At 41.3% G+C, this 23,412-nt stretch overlaps 1 protein-coding gene across 1 annotated transcript in view; it reads right to left on the reverse strand.

The window, feature by feature from the left end:
- The window catches only part of LOC126249271 (zinc finger FYVE domain-containing protein 26), a 393,885-nt gene that overhangs the window by 353,730 nt on the left and 16,743 nt on the right, over nt 1-23,412 (reverse strand). Inside the window, exon 3 of the mRNA XM_049950925.1 lies at nt 11,648-11,933. Coding sequence (XP_049806882.1) covers nt 11,648-11,933 — 286 coding nt within the window. The remainder of the gene's footprint in view (nt 1-11,647; nt 11,934-23,412) is intronic.

Here is a 23,412-nt window from a genome sequence, read left to right on the forward strand (position 1 = left end):
TGACAGATAGCCAACCAACATTTAAAAGCAAATTAAAAGAATTTCTGAATGAGAACTCCTTCTGCTCAATAGATGAATTCTTAGATATGAAGTAGTAACTGTAAAAAATTAATTAATTAATTAATTAATTAATTAATTAATTTGTGTAAAGAAAACTTATGTTAAAGTGACACATTCCACATCATTACAAAATGTCATATTCATGATCTATGGAACAAGGATTAATGTGTGTGTGTGTGTGTGTGTGTGTGTGTGTGTGTGTGTGTACATACTTTTAAGCCTGCATAGATTTTTTTGGATGTTCTATTAACTTTATATACTTTATAGAACATTATCATTTTAATATAAATGAGGTAAATCATGTTTTCATATATCAGTGACATATTTTGATGTCAAAGACATCAATATCATCATTTATTGTGCAATTTTATTTTGTTTTGGTAATGTGTGTGATCTCCACGTTTCTTTTGCCCATTGCTAATAAATATATAAAAATTTATGTTTCATTTGAAAGACTGCTTCATCTTTGGATGAGGATATATATATATATATATATATATATATATATATATATATATATATATATATATAGGTGATAAAAATGCAGATAAAAATGTCTTTCATCAACTATATGGAAGCTGTGAGACACCTTGAATACAAAACACATTATATCCCCAAGTAGGAGAAAGGGGAAAAGATTAAAGTGGCCATCTCAAGTCACGTCAGTGTCCTGGTCAGGGGTAAACAGATGTTCTATATGGTAACTGGCAGGGTCATTCACACTCACATTTCTGCAGCTTCTAATGTGGTATGGAGAGGCATTCACTCTCTGACTTCTGTGCAAATTAATGTAAGACCATGTCAGATGCTCTCTCAGAGCGAATATAGTTCCAACAGAAGGCACAGTGACCTTGAAGGGCTGGGGAATAGTCATAAGTGAAATGCATTTCTTGAAGCAGGGGAGAGGGATGTTTACTAGCTCCAGGGTCTCAGAGTAGCCTTCTGCTACAATTTCTTTTTTTCCTCTTTAACAATCCCACGTCCGGCCATCCTGATTTAGGTTTTCCGTGATTTCCCTAAATCGCTCCAGGCAAATACCGGGATGGTTCCTTTGAAAGGGCATGGCCGACTTCCTTCCCCATCCTTCTCTAATCTGATGAGACCAATGACCTCGCTGTTTGGTCTCTTCCCCCAAACAACCCAACAATTAGGAGCTGCCTACTTTAATTAATACAGAATCACTTCATAGCTTACTTCACGGAAAAGATTTCTCCAAATAGATTTTCAGTATTATCTACCAAGAACACGGATTTAGTGGATAGAAAGAATCCTCCATCAGTTGAGGTGTACACCAGGAACTGAGGGGACAACGTTTCTGCAGGTGTAAAGGAAGAGGAGCCAGGTCAGGATGGGAGTGGGAGGTGTTGTAATGGAGGTTTTTGAAATTAAAGTGTGAAATTCATTGAACTTTGGTGTATTCTCAATAATCAGGATACAAAAGAGCTCGCCTGGAGGCAGAAGTAAAGTTTGACTGCCAGTCTAGGTGGATGAATAAAACAGAGGATTAGGAAGCATGAAAAGAGGTGGTTCACATTTGTGTGGTTGGTGGTCAGTCCTGGTGAACAGGGCCGGAGAGCTGTAGTCATCCGCTCTAGCCAAAAATTGAAGTACAAGAGGGTGTCTACACTGCACATTACCCTCCAAGAGTCTCCATCAATCACACATGTGACTCAGCTCCCACATACCCTATTAGTTGTCTGGATAGCGTGTGTAGCTACTGTTACTGGGAAAGGCAGAAAGAGTCATCTGATGTTAACTTATTCAGCAAAAGGAAGAGTGACATGATACTGATGCTTACAGGATCCATCAAGCAGGTGTGCCACCATGAGAACTCATGTTGAGAAAGTGTTTGAAAGCTGTGGCTGGCACCTTTCAAATAAAATTTCTTCTAAGGCATTTGGAGACTGGATGAGCGCCCTATACGGTTTGATTCTGCTTTTCTCCCAGGATGTGGCCAAGAAGGGAAAGTTCTTGGAACTGTAACTATCTGCACTGAAGCATTCAGATCCATCTGCAGAGACTATATGGAGCCTCATGGCCAGTAGCTAATAACTTAAATCTTTTCCCTGGGTAAGATATCTGTCCTGGTGCCATCTACTTCTGTTGAGGATTCTCCCCAAGGGTGCCACCGAGCCAGAGCAATGGCCACCTGACTTGATGGTCATTGCTCAGAGTCACAGTGCCCACAAATGGGCAGGTAACTACAATGCACAATGAGGTAACAGTTCAGGCACCCATAATGGATTCCCTGCATAATCAGTGGGCTACCACCCACAGGTACCTGACACCTCCACACATGGACTGGCTACCACACTTAGTATTCGATGATCAGCATGGCCCACACTTCAGAAAAAAATTGGAAAAAGTGGAGGTAAAATCTGGATGTGGGAACCAAACATAAATTAACCAAACAAATAAATGCTTTGGACTAGAGGAGACCACTAACTAAAAATCAGAAGCATTGACTCATCAATGGGCACAACAAAAAAGTAATCCTTTTTCGAGCTAGAACACACACACACACACACACACACACACACACACACACACACACACACACACATACACACACCCTAGTGAGTAGAGGGAGAAGAGGTGAGAGGCAGGGAAAGGATTTGGGGTTTGGTAGCTAGTGGCTTGATGGGAGGCTGCAAGTTTGTCGGCTTGGAATGTGGGAGGGAGATGTGACAGGTGCACAGGCCAGGCAAGTGAAACATGGCTGTCCGGTAGCACAACATACAGCTGAGCATAACATGCTCAATTTCAATTGCTACCTCATTACCTGGGACATATGGGTTCTTCTCTCCACCACCAGCTTCTCTGAACTACGCAGATTTGGGGGGGGGGGGGTTATCCTTCCAAAACATTCTTCGCTCCAGTCATTGTCCTGATCTCATCTGCAGTAACCCACTGTCCCCACAGCCTCCATCCAAGTTTTCCCTTCTTCTGTCCAGTCACCATCTCACATTTCATATACCCACATCACCTTTAGTCCCACTGGCTCTGGCAACTGTGCACCACATGCCTTGCCCATGTGCCTGCCACCCCTCCCTCCCGCATTCTTAGTGAGCAATACAGCTGCCTCCCTCTGAGCTGCTAGTCACCCATCCCCAACCCCTCTCCCTGCCTCCCCTACTTCTCTCGCCCTCTACCCATCCTTCCCGAAACAACCCCACCTGCCGAAATGCAGCACACGCATATAGTGTCCAGCTGGCACTATGTAGGGGCACGTGCGAGTTTGCGCGTGTGCGTGTGCGTGTGTGTGTGTGTGTGTGTACTCTAGGTTGAAAAAGGATTACCCCAAAACCTAGCAAGCTTTGTTTCTTTTTCACGTGCACCTGTCAATGACTCAAAGCTCCTGCTTCTCGGTGAGTGGTCTCCTTGAACATTCGATCTTCATCCAACAAGTCACTAAGGAAATACAGATTGATCCAGAGAGAGTCCCATGTTATCTGGACAAGCCTAATAGAACTGGGATGTGACAAGTGCTGCAGAGATTGCCTAATAAGAACTATTTTAACTCTACAGCCATCCACCCTACAGGCATGCAGCACACATCGAGGTTGAGGCACTCTTATTATTTCTTTAAAAACTTTTTTTTATGTTCTTCCATCATTTTGACCCAAGCCATTATGTCAAGGACTCACTTTTTGAGACACATGGCATTCTACCATTACATTTAACAGTGGTTGCTGAAGTTTGCTTAGAGCTTAAGATTTCAGAAGAATAGCAGCACTGACAAGTCCCGACCTAAGGAACCTCAGGCTAGCCAAATGTGACCTCAGCCACCAAGGACTGAATTCATGGGATGCTTGCCATTTTGGCTCACCTGAGTGGCACATGTACATTATGGAATGCTACAGATACAGCTACCATTGCCCTCCAATGAGAACAGAGAACTGTTCCAACACCTTGGAATTTTGGTCTCCATTTATAACACCATTGTTCTGAAACTCTGGAGATAAAAACAGATTGTTCAAATTGATCTATCTAGTCCAACTGAATGCTCACTTCATCAAACTTTACAGTTTTATAAAATTATATTCTGTATGTCTGTCTGTCTGTCTGTCTCTATATTAATATAAATATATTTTTTCTTCTTTACTTCCCTCATAATTATGTTTTTTTATGTTGAACCCCACACTCACCTCCCACAACTTTTTCTCACATACACTGGTGTCCAAAATTTAAGTAACTAACTGCTATCTCCCCATCCTGTATCTGATTCATGATATAATCATACAAACTGTAAACAGATGTTGTTAAGATCATGTACTGCATGGAAGATGGCATTTCGCTCAATGGACAACCAGCAATGACGTCAGGGCACCTATCAAGCAGGGTAGTGTTTGCATCCACAATCACTATGTACACAGTCATAGACAGTGCAGTTTGGCAAAGAGCAGATGCCTACAGGCTCTCTACTGTGGAGGGCCATAGGAAGAATGGAAGCACAAGTTGCAAACTGGTGTGGCCTGATGGCGCAATGTGAATTGTTCTGTTGTTTCTCTCATGAGGAGACAGTTTACAGAGATTGAAACTGTATCCCAGAGATCAGGACAGGGCCAACCATGTGTGACATTAGAAAGAGTGTAACATTATTTGGCTGTACGGGCATGACGGTACCACCTTAGTACTGCAGTGTAACTGGCATCTGACCTTTCAGCATCTCCCGGATGTGTTGTATCAAGGCAAACGGTGTGCAGAAGGATTCAGCAGAGCAGCCTTTATTGTTGGAGACCTCCTGTCTGTTTACCTCACATTTACCTCTTGTATGTCTTCACAGAATGGAACATCTAGAGCGGAGCTGTCAACATGCCACCTGGACGGTTGAACAGTGGGCCAATGTTCTTTTCACAAATGAGCGTCAATTTGGTCTAGAGAGCGATTCTCGACAGATTCACATCTAAGGAATACAAACGTCTCAAAAATGAGATCAACAGGAAGTGCAAAATGGCTAAACAGGGATGGCTAGAGGACAAATGTAAGGATGTGGAGGCTTATCTCACTAGGGGTAAGATAGATACTGCCTACAGGAAAATTAAAGAGACGTTTGGAGAAAATAGAACCACTTGCATGAATATCAAGAGCTCAGATGGAAACCCAGTTCTAAGCAAAGAGGGGAAAGCAGAAAGGTGGAAGGAGTATAAAGAGGGTCTATACAAGGGTGATGTACTTGAGGACAATATTATGGAAATGGAAGAGGATGTAGATGAAGATGAAATGGGAGATACGATACTGCGTGAAGAGTTTGATAGAGCACTGAAAGATCTGAGTCGAAACAAGGCCCCGGGAGTAGACAACATTCCATTAGAACTACTGACAGCCTTGGGAGAGCCAGTCCTGACAAAACTCTACCACCTGGTGAGCAAGATGTACGAGACAGGTGAAATACCCTCAGACTTCAAGAAGAATATAATAATTCCAATCCCAAAGAAAGCAGGTGTTGACAGATGTGAAAATTACTGAACTATCAGTTTAATAAGTCACAGTTGCAAAATACTAACACGAATTATTTGCAGACAAATGGAAAAACTGGTAGAAGCTCACCTTGGGGAAGGTCTGTTTGGATTCCGTAGAAATGTTGGAACACGTGAGGCAATACTGACCTTACGACTTATCTTAGAAGAAAGATTAAGGAAGGGCAAACCAACGTTTCTAGCATTTGTAGACTCAGAGAAAGCTTTTGACAAAGTTGACTGGAATACTCTCTTTCAAATTCTAAAGGTGGCAGGGGTAAAATACAGGGCGCGAAAGGCTATTTACAATTTGTACAGAAACCAGATGGCAGTTATAAGAGTCGAGGGGCACGAAAGGGAAGCAGTGGTTGGGAAGGGAGTGAGACAGGGTTGTAGCCTCTCCTCGATGTTATTCAATCTGTATATTGAGCAAGCAGTGAAGGAAACAAAAGAAAAATTTGGAGTAGGTATTAAAATCCAGGGAGAAGAAATAAAAACTTTGAGGTTCGCCGAAGACATCGTAATTCTGTCAGAGACAGCAAAGGACTTGGAAGAGCAGTTGAACGGAATGGACAGTGTCTTGAAAGGAAGATATAAGATGAACATCAACAAAAGCAAAACAAGGATAATGGAATGTAGTCGGATTAAGTCGGGTGATGCTGATGGAATTAGATTAGGAAATGACACACTTAAAGTAGTAAAGGAGGTTTGCTATTTGGGGAGCAAAATAACTGATGATGGTCGAAGTAGAGAGGATATAAAATGTAGACTGGCAATGGCAAGGAAAGCGTTTCTGAAGAAGAGAAATTTGTTAACATCGAGTGTAGATTTAAGTGTCAGGAAGTCGTTTCTGAAAGTATTTGTATGGAGTGTAGCCATGTATGGAAGTGAAACATGGATAATAAATAGTTTGGACAAGAAGAGAATAGAAGCTTTCGAAATGTGGTGCTACAGAAGAATGTTGAAGATTAGGTGGGTAGATCACGTCACTAATGAGGAGGTATTGAATAGGATTGGGGAGAAGAGAAGTTTGTGGCACAACTTGACTAGAAGAAGGGATCGGTTGGTAGGACATGTCCTGAGGCATCAAGGGATCACAAATTTAGCATTGGAGGGCAGTGTGGAGGGTAAAAATCATAGAGGGAGACCAAGAGATGAATACCCTAAGCAGATTCTGAAGGATGTAGGTTGCAGTAGGTACTGGGAGATGAAGGAGCTTGCACAGGATAGATTAGTATGGAGAGCTGCATCAAACCAGTCTCAGGACTGAAGACCACAACAACAACAACAACATGTCTTCACAGAATGGAACATCTAGAGTGGAGCTGTCAACATGCCACCTGGAAGGTTGAACAGTGGGCCAATGTTCTTTTCGCAAATGAGCGTCAATTTGGTCTAGAGAGCGATTCTCGACAGATTCACATCTGGAGGGCACATGGAACATGATTTTGGGACACAAATATTGTGGAAACAGACTGATGTCACAGAGGAGCCCTAATAGTGTGGGTAGATATTATCTTGACCACTTGAGTACCTCTTCACGAAATTGTATGGGCGACTCAGCAAGATTTAACTGGTGTCAGGTACTGTGAGGAGATCTTGGGATCTCATGCATGGTGGTTGTAAGGTGTAAGGTGCTGTGGGCTTAGACTTATACTGATGGATGATAATGCTCGACCTCATAGAGCAAGGGTGGTTGATGCTTTTTTGGAAACAGAAGATATTGCATGCATAGCATGGCCTGCTCGCTCTCCCAATTTGAATCCCGTAGAGCATGTCTGGGATGCATTAGGGAGATGAGTTGCATCACATCAGCATCCACCAACCTCTCTCCAAGACTTGTGAGCAGCTCTGCAGGAAGAATGGGCGTTATTGCCTCAATATGAGATTGATGAAATCATTCACAGCATGTTCCACCATTGTTGCTCTCTGTTGGCACCAGAGGTGATCACTCCCCATACTGAGCACATTAACCAGTTGTCAGAACGTGTGTGTAAATCTGTTAAGTTGGAGAAAAAAAAAGAACATTTTTGTCTACCATTATGCATGTTGCAGTTGATTAGATTTTGTATTCTTTACATTGTTTCTACTTTACTATTACCTGTTTATAATGTTTTGTAGCAAAATATTTCAATTTGTTGCTTTAATTTTGGACACCAGTGTATTTCATTACTTATTTTGTCTGTCATTTTCATTTTGTTATTATGATTACTATAAAATTTAACACTCTTCTTTCACATAATGATTACAATCATTTCATTAAAACACTGGAATAAGTGTGGTGGCTGTTCATGTACTGTTGTTTCTGATTCCTTTCCAGTATTTCTTATGACTCCTGATCCAGGATTCAAGTGATTTTTCTTTCTCTCCTTTCCTTTTTAGTTCCTATCTTTTTCTTGAGACTAGTAAAAGTAATATTTTAATGTTTTAAAACTAAATATTAAGTCATTGTTTTAATTGTGTGGCTTTCAAGCCTGCTTCAGCTGTTCTGCTTTGGTCACTAGTATGTACTATTGTTGAATGAAGGAATGAGTTTCTGGGGAGGTTGAAAGGGACTAGACATCAAGGTCATCCACCCCTGTTTTCCTTTAATAAACAAAGCCTAAAGAAGGATAAAAAAGTATGGAGAAGCAATTTGATGTTTTCCAAGGCAGAAAGCTATGTCAAAAGTGGAGAGACAGAAAGAAAATGTCAAAAGGTAATGAAATGCAATGAGTGAGGAGAGGTGTGCTGGTCTGAAACAGCCCGAGATCCCCCCTCCCGCAGGTCTAGTCCCTTCCCCAACAGCAATAAAATACAGGCTTAAAGCTCAAGTCACAGAAGTAAAACACAAAGGTGAAAGGTAATAAATGTAGTGGAATGGGATAGAGGTGCACTGGCCAGAAACAGCTGGAGGCCCCCGAATCCAGTCCTGCGGTGGTAAGTCAACTCCCACAACCGTCCAGTTGCCTGCCAGATAGTGACTGAATGTTCAAGTTACAGAATGACAAAGGGGAGACAAAACCATGCTGACAGGCTTTAAATGAGTGTATATAAATCATTCTCATATAAAACATAATGCCAGGCCTGCCACTTTGACTTCATCACCAATGGTAGAGAAAAAGAGTTGTCAAGCTTCTCAGCTGCAAAGTTGGAGCACTCTTAAAAGGAAATGGATAACCACAGGAGTGTTTCAATGACAATGGGGAGGATCCTCTCACCTGAGCATACGAGCATGAGCCAACCATGTATGGCCAATACATAGTGAACAATGGACAATAAATTCCCTTACAGAAGGCCGAAGGCAAAATTGTCTTGCAGTCGTGGGTTCCTTTATGGTATGTTGCCTGTTTGTACTGGCCAAAGAGACTAATTCATCATTATAAGCCTCGAAGGGCTGAAAACATAGTGTTGACCGCAATTCAGATCCCGGTATCCTAATCTCCAGTATTTTCATTACTGTAGCATCTTTTGCTAACCACTCTGCAAGGTCGTTTTCCACAATCTCTAGGTGATTTGGGGTCCAGAGGAATACAACTGTGCTCCCAGTAATGTAGATGTGGGACAGACACTATGTATGGTCAAAACTAATGGGTTCTGTGAACAGAATTGGTTTATGACCTGCAGGCTTCATAGAAAGTCACTAAAGATCAGGAAATCTTAATGAATGCAAATACACTGAAAGGCTTGGATAGTGTCCACTAATTCTGCTGTGAAAAACGCTACATCCAAATGGTCATGAATATTGTTCATGGCTTCTGAAGTGTGTGAATACACAGCAGATGTGATTGTCAACCTCTGAGTCAATAGCACAGGTGACTGTAGAACACGGAAATTTGTCAAGAACTGAGAAAAATTAATGCTGACAGGTGTATCATTTCATCACTTCCTTTCATCCGATTGAGAGGGCTAGTTGGATCTTTGGATGAGGTATGCACCATGTGAGGAATTCGGCAAAGGTAACCTAATTCGAAGGTTCAATGGAAGAAATCGAAAGTCAAAGCAAAGAGACTCCAAGTGAACTGCTGTTGACACACTGGACCTGGGGAACCTAGTGGGAGGCGGTTTCCCCCTTTCAAGAAAAGGATGTAGTGAATTGGGTGTTCATAGTAGCTGTGGGTGCATATGACGTATTTCGCAGTAGCTGCTGACATCTGATTCATAGACAAGGAATCCCAGTATCTACCAGAAGGCTGTCCACAGGGCTCATCTAAAAGGTGTCAGTTGCGAGTCAGACCCAGTAGTGGTGAACTGGATCCACACTATCTGTAATGTCGAAGAGACAGTGGATCTGCAAGTCAGACATCTGTAACCTGTACGAGATAGAATTAGTACTTTGTACAGGCACAAGAGCACGGAGTAATCCACATCCCACAAGGGGTGACTGAGGCAGTGGAGCATATAAAGTCTTTTTAAGCTTGCAAATATGTTTTAACCACATCAGCTGAGCAGGAAATAAAATTCAAAGAAGCAATTTGACTTTACCATACTTAGAAGTTCATTTTCAACGTGAAGTTCTGGTTGTGGGTGAACAGTTTTACATTGGCAGAAGTCCATGACAAGTCTTAGTAGTGAAAAACTTGATACTGAGTGTGAGAGTCCAGGATTGCGCTTTCTTGATGGTGCTTTGCACCTGGTATCCAACAAGATGAACTGTAGTAAATACTAATGTAGTCAACATATATGGGCGGCAAGACCATAGGCCCCACCGGCTCTGCAAGCCTATTAATTGCTATCAGGAAAAGTGTCACACTCAGCAAGGATCCCTGTGAGACACCATTCCATGTATCCATGGAGCACTGGCTAATGACATGCCACAAGCTGGGGTAAGTACGCTAACAAGGTTCAGAGGAAGGTAACCCTCAGCTGAGGGAGCAGGGGGTGTAATAAGAACAGAAGGAAATGTTGGGTCATGTTGACGCCCTTCTATGAGGGCAGGGGTTGGGGAAGGGGGAGGCAATGTTACTGAGCCTCTTCCAGGAGAGTAATGTCGATGATTGAGTAGCTGTTAATGATTAATGCAGCTGCTTGAGAGTTTCCTAATGGATGCTACTTCTCCAAATTTTTTGTCAATAAGTGAAGAATAAGGGTTTTGTACTCCAAAAAAAGCTCATCATCAGTTCAGATACAAACTAGGTACCAAGGGAAGTACTTCTCACCATCTCTGTCTAATTTACTTTCCTGCCATGGTGTAGCCAGAGATCGGAAAGCCTTTGGGTCATACCTTCTTGCATTTCACTGATCCAATCTGTTGACTGAGTCTGCTGGGGCCTTGCCACCAATGTGCAAAAGTGAGATCCTAATCATTGAGGATTGTCCACCATGGTATGGCCCACTATAATCAGGGGCTCTCTACATTGGTGCCACCTTGTCACAACAACAGCTGTCTGGAATGGTAACTACTGCTCAGAGGTCTCGTGATCCAAACTCGACGGGCTCATACTACTTAGCATCCATGGGCAGAGTGCAGCTTCTGCACAAACAGTATGTTTCCTACATTGTTATGAGGCTATGACCATGCTGGTACCTGACATCCCTGCTACAATGGACTATCTACCATGTTAGGCTTTGAGTGTCTAATTTAACTACTCGGAGAAGAATTACTTGAGAGAGAACTGAAAAATGGGTGGAACATATGCCATGATGGGCAATCTTCTCTACACAGACCACACAATTGTAAGACCCAACATATGTTAGCTAAAAAAAATTGGGGAAGATCTAAAAATAAAAATATTAAATAAGGAACTTTAGTGAGTATGTGAGAGAAAAACATAGCAGCCACCATTCAGACCAAGTCAGAGAAAAGGTGCTGTCAGAGAATAGAATTACAGCGCAGGAAAGTGATGAGTACTGGAATTGCGCAGGTTCTCGTAATCATCACACATGTAGCCGCAAAATAGTTGTGTGGACCTGTGAATTGATAGCTGGAAGGTTTGACTTTTGGTAGGAAAAAAGGAAGCAGTGTTGCATGGGCTTGGGGTCCCATGTTTGTCAATCACATACTCACAAACAAAAGAACTGTAAGTCCCCAGGGAGTGCAATTACTGTTGTTGTCTCAAATGCTGTTGAAATATAACCTGCAGAAATCTACAATATCAGCACAGTTGTAGTATATGAAGAACTGAATCATTAACAGTTGTCATACTTACTTGAGGTAGGGATATTTTTTGATTCATTTGATGCATCACAATTGAATTTCTCCATATTTTCAATACATGCATCAATACATTCCTTGTAAATGTCTTGCAGTTCATTGTCACTTTCATTAAAGTATGGTGACCAAATACACATAAGTTGTTGGATAATGAAATCTGCTAGCACAGGATACTTAAGCAGACAATCACACAAAAACTTATGGGCATGCATGGAAAAGCATTGTACAGGTGTTGCTATTTTGTCTGCAAATAAGGTCTGGCTGTAAAGATGAGTAAGTTCCTGAAACAAAACACAAAAAACAAGGGGGTAAATGTATTAAATTCCAACTAATCAAAGACTGGGCTAATTTTTTTCTCCAGTCATGTAAATATGCAACCACCAGATAATTATTTTGAAAGTATACAATATTATTTGGCATATTTACTGGGGCCTATTAATAATGTGAATGGCAGCTCAAATCCAAATTATTGCATTTATTTTTGCTTGTCTAAGTCCTGTTTTAATTTCTCAGGAAGGCTCTCACTACCACACACTCCACAGTACAGTGAAATACTCATTTTGAAATTGATATAAAATTAGTCAGTAATACCACCATATCGAATTGTATTGTGTGGAACTGGGGACCTAGAAACGACAGAGGGGCTTCGTCCCCACCGTAGCCCTCAGTGGTTCACAACCCCACAACGGGCTACAGCAGTCCACTTTACCCCACCGCCGCCCCACACTGAACCCAGGGTCATTGTGCGGTTCGGCCCCCAGTGGACCCACTGGGGACATCTCACACCAGACAAGTGTAACCCCCACTGTTTGCGTTTTAGAGTAATTATGTTGTATGTGTACGTGGAGAAAGTGTTTCCGCAGCAATTGTTGACATAGTGTAACTGAGGCGAAATAAGGGGAACCAGCTCGCATTTGCTGAGGCAGATGGAAAACCATTTTAAAAACCATCCACAGGCAGGCTGGCACACTGGACCTCAACACTAATCTGCTGGGTGGATTTGTGCTGGGGAACGGCATTCCTTCCCACGCTGAAAGCAGTGTGTTAGATCACTTAGCTAACCGGGCGGGCTAATACCACCATATACTTTCTTCCCCTATTACTAATCCAGTATGAAGGGGTTCTCTGTGAACTTTGAGAAAGTAGAAGAGAAGAAGTGGCAAATTAATGCTGTGCTATTAGGTTTGTTCAATGCAATCAGTTGGTGGGCTATTGTGTGCTAAAGAAGGTTCAAGTTACAGCCCACATACAGTTTTCATGTGTCAGAAAGGTTCTTGTGGAAAGCACTTTAATATTTCTGTCATGTTCCTGCATTCTGCAACATTTGGAACTGAGGAGGTAATGAAATATTTTCAATGGTCCACAGGGTGACCCATGAACAATGGTCAGCATTCAGAGATATAACAGGAATTATCATTCGAAGCAAAAATTTAAAGTAAACACGGGCTATAAAATGCAGATCTTAAGAGCTATGAGTAGTTGTTCAGTAGAAGAGATGTGTTTCACACTACTGAGGATGAAGAGGTGTCATACCTGTTAAGGTATGCATGCTAGAGCCAATAATTGTTGTTCTCACATTCCTGAATATTCCCATTCCTTCTGGATCACCCTGTTGTAAGTGTAAAAGCAATACCTAATTAAGCATATGCTTCACACAATGCTTCCTAGTTTTGACAATATTCTGTCTATCAGTAATTGATCCACCAATATACCACCAACGACATTAATTTAAATTGGATATTAAGTTATTACAACCCCTCTCCTCCTGGTCAACTGAGGCCATACAATTCATAATTTCTTGTTGTTGTTGTTGTGGTCTTCAGTCCTGAGACTGGTTTGATGCAGCTCTCCATGCTACTCTATCCTGTGCAAGCTTCTTCATCTCCCAGTACCTACTGCAACCTACATCCTTCTGAATCTGCTTAGTGTATTCATCTCTTGGTCTCCCTCTACGATTTTTACCCTCCACGCTGCCCTCCAATGCTAAATTTGTGATCCCTTGATGCCTCAAAACATGTCCTACCAACCGATCCCTTCTTCTAGTCAAGTTGTGCCACAAACTTCTCTTCTCCCCAATCCTATTCAATACCTCCTCATTAGTTACGTGATCTACCCACCTTATCTTCAGCATTCTTCTGTAGCACCACATTTCGAAAGCTTCTATTCTCTTCTTGTCCAAACTGGTTATCGTCCATGTTTCACTTCCATACATGGCTACACTCCATACAAATACTTTCAGAAACGACTTCCTAACACTTAAATCTATACTCGATGTTAACAAATTTCTCTTCTTCAGAAACGCTTTCCTTGCCATTGCCAGTCTACATTTTATATCCTCTCTACTTCGACCATCATCAGTTATTTTACTCCCTAAATAGCAAAACTCCTTTACTACTTTAAGTGTCTCATTTCCTAATCTAATCCCCTCAGCATCACCCGATTTAATTTGACTACATTCCATTATCCTCGTTTTGCTTTTGTTGATCTTCATCTTATATCCTCCTTTCAAGACACTGTCCATTCCATTCAACTGCTCTTCCAAGTCCTTTGCTGTCTCTGACAGAATTACAATGTCATCGGCGAACCTCAAAGTTTTTACTTCTTCTCCATGAATTTTAATACCTACTCCGAATTTTCCTTTTGTTTCCTTTACTGCTTGCTCAATATACAGATTGAAAAACATCGGGGAGAGGCTACAACCCTGTCTCACTCCTTTCCCAACCACTGCTTCCCTTTCATGCCCCTCGACTCTTATAACTGCCATCTGGTTTCTGTACAAATTGTAAATAGCCTTTCGCTCCCTGTATTTTACCCCTGCCACCTTCAGAATTTGAAAGAGAGTATTCCAGTTAACATTGTCAAAAGCTTTCTCTAAGTCTACAAATGCTAGAAACGTAGGTTTGCCTTTCCTTAATCTTTCTTCTAAGATAAGTCGTAAGGTTAGTATTGCCTCACGTGTTCCAACATTTCTACGGAATCCAAACTGATCTTCCCCGAGGTCCGCTTCTACCAGTTTTTCCATTCGTCTGTAAAGAATTCGCGTTAGTATTTTGCAGCTGACTTATTAAACTGATAGTTCGGTAATTTTCACATCTGTCAACACCTGCTTTCTTTGGGATTGGAATTATTATATTCTTCTTGATGTCTGTGGGTATTTCGCCTGTCTCATACATCTTGCTCACCAGATGGTAGAGTTTTGTCATGACTGGCTCTCCCAAGGCCATCAGTAGTACTAATGGAATGTTGTCTACTCCCGGTGCCTTGTTTCAACTCAGGTCTTTCAGTGCTCTGTCAAACTCTTCACGCAGTATCTTATCTCCCATTGCATCTTCATCTACATCCATTTCCATAATATTGTCCTCAAGTACATCGCCCTTGTATAAACCCTCTATATACTCCTTCCACCTTTCTGCCTTCCCTTCTTTGCTTAGAACTGGGTTGCCATCTGAGCTCTTGATATTCATACAAGTGGTTCTCTTCTCTCCAAAGGTCTCTTTAATTTTCCTGTAGGCAGTATCTATGTTACCCCTAGTGAGACAAGCCTCTACATCCTTACATTTGTCCTCTAGCCATCCCTGCTTAGCCATTTTGCACTTCCTGTCAATCTCATTTTTGAGACATTTGTATTCCTTTTTGCCTGCTTCATTTACTGCATTTTTATATTTTCTCCTTTCATCAATTAAATTCAATATTTCTTCTGTTACCCAAGGATTTCTATTAGCCCTCGTCTTTTTACCTACTTGATCCTCTGCTGCCTTCACTACTTCATCCCTCAGAGCTACCCATTCTTCTTCTACTGTATTTCTTTCCCCCATTCCTGTCAATTGTCCCCTTATGCTCTCCCTGAAACTCTCTACAACCTCTGGTTTAGTCAGTTTATCCAGGTCCCATCTCCTTAAATTCCCACCTTTTTGCAGTTTCTTCAGTTTCAATCTGCAGGTTATAACCAATAGATTGTGGTCAGAATCCACATCTGCCCCTGGAAATGTCTTAAAATTTAAAACCTGGTTCCTAAATCTCTGTCTTACCATTATATAATCTATCTGATACCTTTTAGTATCTCCAGGATTTTATGATTCTTGAACCAAGTGTTAGCTATGATTAAGTTATGCTCTGTGCAAAATTCTACAAGGGGGCTTCCTCTTTCATTTCTTCCCCCCAATCCATATTCACCTACTATGTTTCCTTCTCTCCCTTTTCCTACTGATGAATTCCAGTCGCCCATGACTATTAAATTTTCGTCTCCCTTCACTACCTGAATATTTTCTTTTATCTCGTCATACATTTCATCAATTTCTTCATCATCTGCAGAGCTAGTTGGCATATAAACTTGTACTACTGTAGTAGGCATGGGCTTGTATTTATAACCCTGTAATCACCTGACCAAAAGTCTTGTTCCTCCTGCCACCGAACTTCACTAATTCCCACTACATCTAACTTTAACCTATCCATTTCCCTTTTTAAATTTTCTAACCTACCTGCCCGATTAAGGGATCTGACATTCCACGCTCCGATCCGTAGAACGCCAGTTTTCTTTCTCCTGATTACAATTTGTATTCTATAAAATGACTCATATTTTTGCTCTGAATTACAGTGAAAGATCAACAACTTGGCAAGCAGTCATTTAAGCTTTTTATGTACATGTGCAACATTCCACACTTCATACTGAAGGATTGCTGCGTTTTCCTAATAACTTCTTCTCTTCTTCTCGTATCCATTGATGTTACTGAGGCAAGTGATACCATGAACTGTCTCTGGACCTTTCTGAACTGTACCTACAATAGTGATTTTCATGATAATGACTGCTAAGAATTCCACACATTACTGTCACAGGAAATGTCACCTTAACTAATTAAAAATGCATGAACCTTGGGGATATATGGAAAATTGTTCAAAGTGAAATATAATTCATCATGTAAAATAGAAATTTCACATCACTGGTGTTTTAGTAAAAAAAAAGTAAAACATACATTAAAAAACACACTTATTTTTAGTGGTTGCATAGACAGACACCACGATCCCCCAAATGAAGCAGTGAGACTCATTTCCTACATCAGAAGTGAAGTGAGTACATCACATACCAGTATCATTAATATCTAGAAATATTGTCTACTTTAGGTGTGAAAAATATGATGCCAATGTCAGTTTTGTGGTGAATAGAATGCATACAGGAAACGAAACATAAACAAGAAGTGTAAGAGCAAAATTTGTGTATGTATAACTCAAATGGTTTGTAAAAATGTTACCTGAACTACACAGAAAAAACAAGTTGAAAACATGTGTCGCATGAACCACAGATGTCCCAACTGCTGAATAGTATGGAACACACAGTCTGATCCTGACAGCATTTTTCAAGTCAGATGTATCACCTACAGAAAACCTCAATAGTACTGGTAAAATGGGAATCTGGTGAAGCTATGATAATCCTAACCAGCCAACTGTGGATAAAGAAAGAGCTTTCAAAAATAAGACAAGCCTCAAATGAGAAGTAGATTTAAAGTTAGACAACAAAGCAATGGACACGGAATATGATTTGTAACATTAAATAGACAGACTTTGAAAGGGAAAGTGGAAGGACCTGTTGACGCATTGGATAGATGAAAATTGTGTTAGGAATGGCAGAAACAAAATGGAGCAGTGAAGGAAGGCATAGACTAAGAAATATCTTTAGGGTGTACTGAATCAGCAAGGAGGAGGATACCAAGAATGTGGTGGGGTGCAGTTGTGAGAGAAGAACTGGAAGAGAAAGTAACTGGAATGAATGAGAGGACGATAAAGACTGAAGTACCAATGAACTAAAACACAGTGATGATATTAAAAACAAGTGTATGCCTCCAGATGGAATGCACATCACAGAAAAAACAGTAGTTTGGAGAAGAACTACAGAGGCAGGTGATTGGGTAGAACATAACTGTAATGGTAGATCTGAAATCACATGCTGATGCAGTGAGACATGGATGTGAAAACTTACTTTGAGCAAATGACTGGGGAAGGACAAAAATGGTGAAATATTATTGAACTTACAGACTGAAGGTTGGACACTGATGGTTTGATAAGAAAGCCATACAGTAACTTCATATTGCGGTGATTGGTAGTTGATTGTAATATGTTAGTGGATGATGAACTTATGAGGTACCTAGCAGATATGAAGATATCATCAGAAAACATAAGGGAAGGCTGAGGGAAAAAAAGGATTAAAATGGTATGGGCACATGAAGAGACTGGCTGAGAAGAGGATGCCTATAAAGATGCACAAGGTGAAGATGAAGGGTAAGAGACCAAGGGACAAGTGGCTAATAGGAGCAGAAGAAAACGTTCAGAAGAGAAGATGGGCCTGGGCAAGAGTAGTGACAGAGAGGTGGTGAGAAGAATGGAGACAACTGATAGGCTTGTACTCCAAGCAGACACTGCCAGTATCTGGAACTGTACAAGATGAAGATGATGATGAACCAGTTACGTGTCTACATTGTTATATCTCAGAGGTAAGACTTGAAATAAGGCAATAAACATGTTGAAATGCTAAGAATGAACAAATTGAAGAAAACAATGGACACAGAACTCGCACCACAAGTACATATGATGGACTGTAAAAATAGTGAAATGAAGACCTAGACAAGAGCCTGTCTTTTAATTTTTTTATTTAAAGTTACAGGAACTTTGGTGGAAAATGGTGAAAAAATTATGTGATTATGTGTGTCACTGCTACCATTACTTATTTTATTTTGTTTCTGGATAGGACAATACACTCTAAGGCAGAAAAAATGACACACCACAAAGAAATTATCTGACTAAGATGAAATCAGTAGACATGATGTACATGTACAGATAAACAAATGATTATTACATCAGAGAAATCAGATGATTTATTCACGAGAAAGAGCATCATGAACTGAGCAAGTCAATAACACATTGGACTACCTCTGGTCCTTATGTAAGCAGTTATTTGGCTTGGCATTGATTGACAGATTTGTTGAAGTCCTCATGAGGGATATCATGCCCAATTCTGTCCAACTGGCATGTCAGATCTTCAAAATCCTGAGCTGGTTGGAGGGTCCTGCCCATAATGCTCCAAACATTCTCAATTGGGGAGAGATCTGATGACATTGTTGGCTAGGCTAGGGTTTCACAAGCAGGAAGAAAAGAAGTAGAAACTCTCAGCATGTGTGGACAGGCATTATCTTGCTGAAATATAAGTCTATGATGACTTGGCACGAACGGCAACAAAATGAGGCATAGAATATCAACAACATACTGCTGTGCTGTACATGTGATGCGGATAACAACCAAAGGTGTCGTGCTGTGAAATAAAATGCCATCCCAGACTGTCGCTGCTATTTGTCAGGCTATATGGCGGGTGACAGTCAGGTTGGTGTCCCACTGGCGTCTGGGCCATCTCCAAACATGTTCAATGGTCAGTGGGGCTCAATTTGAAGTGGGACTCATCATCGAAGACAATTCTCCTCCAGTCAATGAGATACTGCATTGAATGTGCCCGGAACCACTCCAAATGGTCTTGTTGGTGCACAGAGGTCAATGGTAGTTGGCACAAGGGGTGCGCGAACTCGGCCCACTTTCTGAGAGCTACTTATTAATGGTCCTTGTTGTCACAGAAGCACAAGCTGCACATCAGATCAGTGATAATGCTGAATCTGGGGCTCTGAGTGCCTCTCTGATGATTTCTCAGATCTCTCATCCTGTCTTCTCTCGAGGTCAACTGCTTCCTTCTTGACACTGTTTTCGGCCATGGTTCATCTATTCCCACCAACATCATCAAACGGTGGCACTGCTCCTATTTAAAATGTCAAGCGATTCATCAATTACTCCACCTGGTTTCTTTATGACCAACTACATGTCCTCGCTCACATGCTGACATCTGCGTATAGTGTTCGTGTGTCTGTCTGTGAATCATAGTTACCATTTTACTAAGTACTCAGAATGAAATTTGCGATGGCTTTACGGCCTGGCATTGACATATCCTTCTCTTCCTGTCAGTAGCAAGGTGAAACTGCACTGCAGTGTCACATATTCATTCATCCATCCATCGGCTGCCGAAATTTACAATTTTGCATTATCCATCGATACTGTATGAATATTAATTTATGACCAATTTGCATAACTGCTTCATGGTAGCCTTTCTTTTTTTAGGGTATTTAAGAAACATGATATGCATGAGCATCATCACATACAGCTCTACAATATTACACAAAGTGGTGTGAACATGCTTAGTACCAACATCATTTTTGCATCTTCCCATTCCATTCCAAAACATTACATGTACAAAATATATATATATATATATATATATATATATATATATATATATATATATATATATATATGCCAGGCCATAAAGCCATTGCAAATTTCATTCTGAGTACTCAGTAAAATGGTAACTATGATTCACAGACATATGATTCACAGATATATATGAGATTGCCATAAGCTTCCATAGAGGCAAAAATGGTGTTGGTACTAAGTATGTTCACACCACTTTGTGTAATATTGTAGAGCTGTATGTGATGATGCTCATGCATATCATGTATCTTAAATACACTAAAAAAAAGGCTACCCCGAAGCAGTTATGCAAATTGGTCATAAGTTAATATTCATATAGGTATCAATGGATAATGCAAAATTGTAAACTTTGGCGGCCGATGGATCGATGAATGAATATGTGACATTGCAGTGCAGTTTCACCTTGCTACTGACAGGAAGAGAAGGATATGTCAATGCCAGGCCATAAAGCCATTGCAAATTTCATTCTGAGTACTCAGTAAAATGGTAACTATGATTCACAGACATATGATTCACAGATATATATGAGATTGCCATAAGCTTCCATAGAGGCAAAAATGGTATTGGTACTAAGTATGTTAACACCACTTTGTGTAATATTGTAGAGCTGTATGTGATGATGCTCATGCATATCATGTATCTTAAATACACTAAAAAAAAGGCTACCCCGAAGCAGTTATGCAAATTGGTCATAAGTTAATATTCATATAGGTATCAATGGATAATGCAAAATTGTAAACTTTGGCGGCCGATGGATCGATGAATGAATATGTGACATTGCAGTGCAGTTTCACCTTGCTACTGACAGGAAGAGAAGGATATGTCAATGCCAGGCCATAAAGCCATTGCAAATTTCATTCTGAGTACTCAGTAAAATGGTAACTATGATTCACAGACATATATGATTCACAGATATATATGAGATTGCCATAAGCTTCCATAGTATGGGCTCTAGTCCCCATAACTTTATCGTTCTGGTGCTTAGGTCTTGTGCCTGTAACAGCAAGTAATATACACTCCTGGAAATTGAAATAAGAACACCGTGAATTCATTGTCCCAGGAAGGGGAAACTTTATTGACACATTCCTGGGGTCAGATACATCACATGATCACACTGACAGAACCACAGGCACATAGACACAGGCAACAGAGCATGCACAATGTCGGCACTAGTACAGTGTATATCCACCTTTCGCAGCAATGCAGGCTGCTATTCTCCCATGGAGACGATCGTAGAGATGCTGGATGTAGTCCTGTGGAACGGCTTGCCATGCCATTTCCACCTGGCGCCTCAGTTGGACCAGCGTTCGTGCTGGACGTGCAGACCGCGTGAGACGACGCTTCATCCAGTCCCAAACATGCTCAATGGGGGACAGATCCGGAGATCTTGCTGGCCAGGGTAGTTGACTTACACCTTCTAGAGCACGTTGGGTGGCATGGGATACATGCGGACGTGCATTGTCCTGTTGGAACAGCAAGTTCCCTTGCCGGTCTAGGAATGGTAGAACGATGGGTTCGATGACGGTTTGGATGTACCGTGCACTATTCAGTGTCCCCTCGACGATCACCAGTGGTGTACGGCCAGTGTAGGAGATCGCTCCCCACACCATGATGCCGGGTGTTGGCCCTGTGTGCCTCGTTCGTATGCAGTCCTGATTGTGGCGCTCACCTGCACGGCGCCAAACACGCATACGACCATCATTGGCACCAAGGCAGAAGCGACTCTCATCACTGAAGACGACACGTCTCCATTCGTCCCTCCATTCACGCCTGTCGCGACACCACTGGAGGCGGGCTGCACGATGTTGGGGCGTGAGCGGAAGACGGCCTAACGGTGTGCGGGACCGTAGCCCAGCTTCATGGAGATGGTTGCGAATGGTCCTCGCCAATACCCCAGGAGCAACAGTGTCCCTAATTTGCTGGGAAGTGGCGGTGCGGTCCCCTACGGCACTGCATAGGATCCTACGGTCTTGGCGTGCATCCGTGCGTCGCTGCGGTCCGGTCCCAGGTCGATGGGCACGTGCACCTTCCACCGACCACTGGCGACAACATCGATGTACTGTGGAGACCTCACGCCCCACGTGTTGAGCAATTCGGCGGTACATCCACCCGGCCTCCCGCATGCCCACTATACGCCCTCGCTCAAAGTCCGTCAACTGCACATACGGTTCACGTCCACGCTGTCGCGGCATGCTACCAGTGTTAAAGACTGCGATGGAGCTCCGTATGCCACGGCAAACTGGCTGACACTGACGGCGGCGGTGCACAAATGCTGCGCAGCTAGCGCCATTCGACGGCCAACACCGCGGTTCCTGGTGTGTCTGCTGTGCCGTGCGTGTGATCATTGCTTGTCCAGCCCTCTCGCAGTGTCTGGAGCAAGTATGGTGGGTCTGACACACCGGTGTCAATGTGTTCTTTTTCCCATTTCCAGGAGTGTATTTTTAAATTCTGCTGTGAAGACCAGTTTGGAAATTTTGAAGTAGCTTTACATGGGATGTGTGAGCCTTTCTTGTCAAGTCCTTCCCAAGAATGTACTGGGTAACTCTGTAAAATTTTTTTGCCAAGCAAAAATGTCTATTGCAGTCTGTACAGTTCTTCTTTTAAATTATTTAGTTTCTTTAAACATTCTGATTTCTTGACACAGATTCTAGATAGGCAAGTAATACTCCAGAATGGACTATACAAATTTCTATCAGAGGAAATTTAAATTTCTACAGAATGCTCCCAATAAACGGTAGCTGAGCATTTACTTTCCAGCATACAGTTAGTATGGTTGTTTTGTCTTGTGTCACTTTGAACACACACTACAAACTATTGAAATAGTGTCACTGACATCAAATAAGAGAGGGCTTCAATCAATCCTATGAAAACAATTTCAAAGTATATACTCTCTATGTGGAGGGACAAGTAATGTGATATGAAGTGCACAGAAGGGTAAGACCACTAGGCTAGGCCCTACTCCACTGAAGTAATTCAAAATCCTGCACGTAATACAGTTCCCACATTTATGAAATCAGAAAACAAAGGCATAGGATATAATAAATACCTGATTATTTGGAAACAGGCACATGCATTTAAATTCAGATAAAAATCCAATTATAGATACATAAGTTTGTAAGTAAGTTACATGTTTCATAGTTTATTTGAAGTTTGTTTTTTTTTTTTTTTTTTTTTTTTTTTTTTTTTTTTTTTTTTTTTTTTTATCAAAATGATGTGGAATAAGTCAGTTTACAGTACACATATAGACGATCAGTTTTTACATGATTTTTAGTGTAACATTAATTAATGTATAAATTTTCAGTCCTGTAAATACAACTCTACTTAAATCTAGCTTTTTAAGGGCTAACAGTTTTTAAATAAAAATTCATCTATGGAACAGAAGCTGCCGAGAAGTTGCTTTGCTACCTGTGAGGCATTGTATGTATTGTCCATAGGATCAAAATTTTTTTTGATACATACTGAGCT

This window comes from Schistocerca nitens, chromosome 3 (assembly GCF_023898315.1).
Source record: "Schistocerca nitens isolate TAMUIC-IGC-003100 chromosome 3, iqSchNite1.1, whole genome shotgun sequence".
NCBI classification, from domain to species: domain Eukaryota; kingdom Metazoa; phylum Arthropoda; class Insecta; order Orthoptera; family Acrididae; genus Schistocerca; species Schistocerca nitens.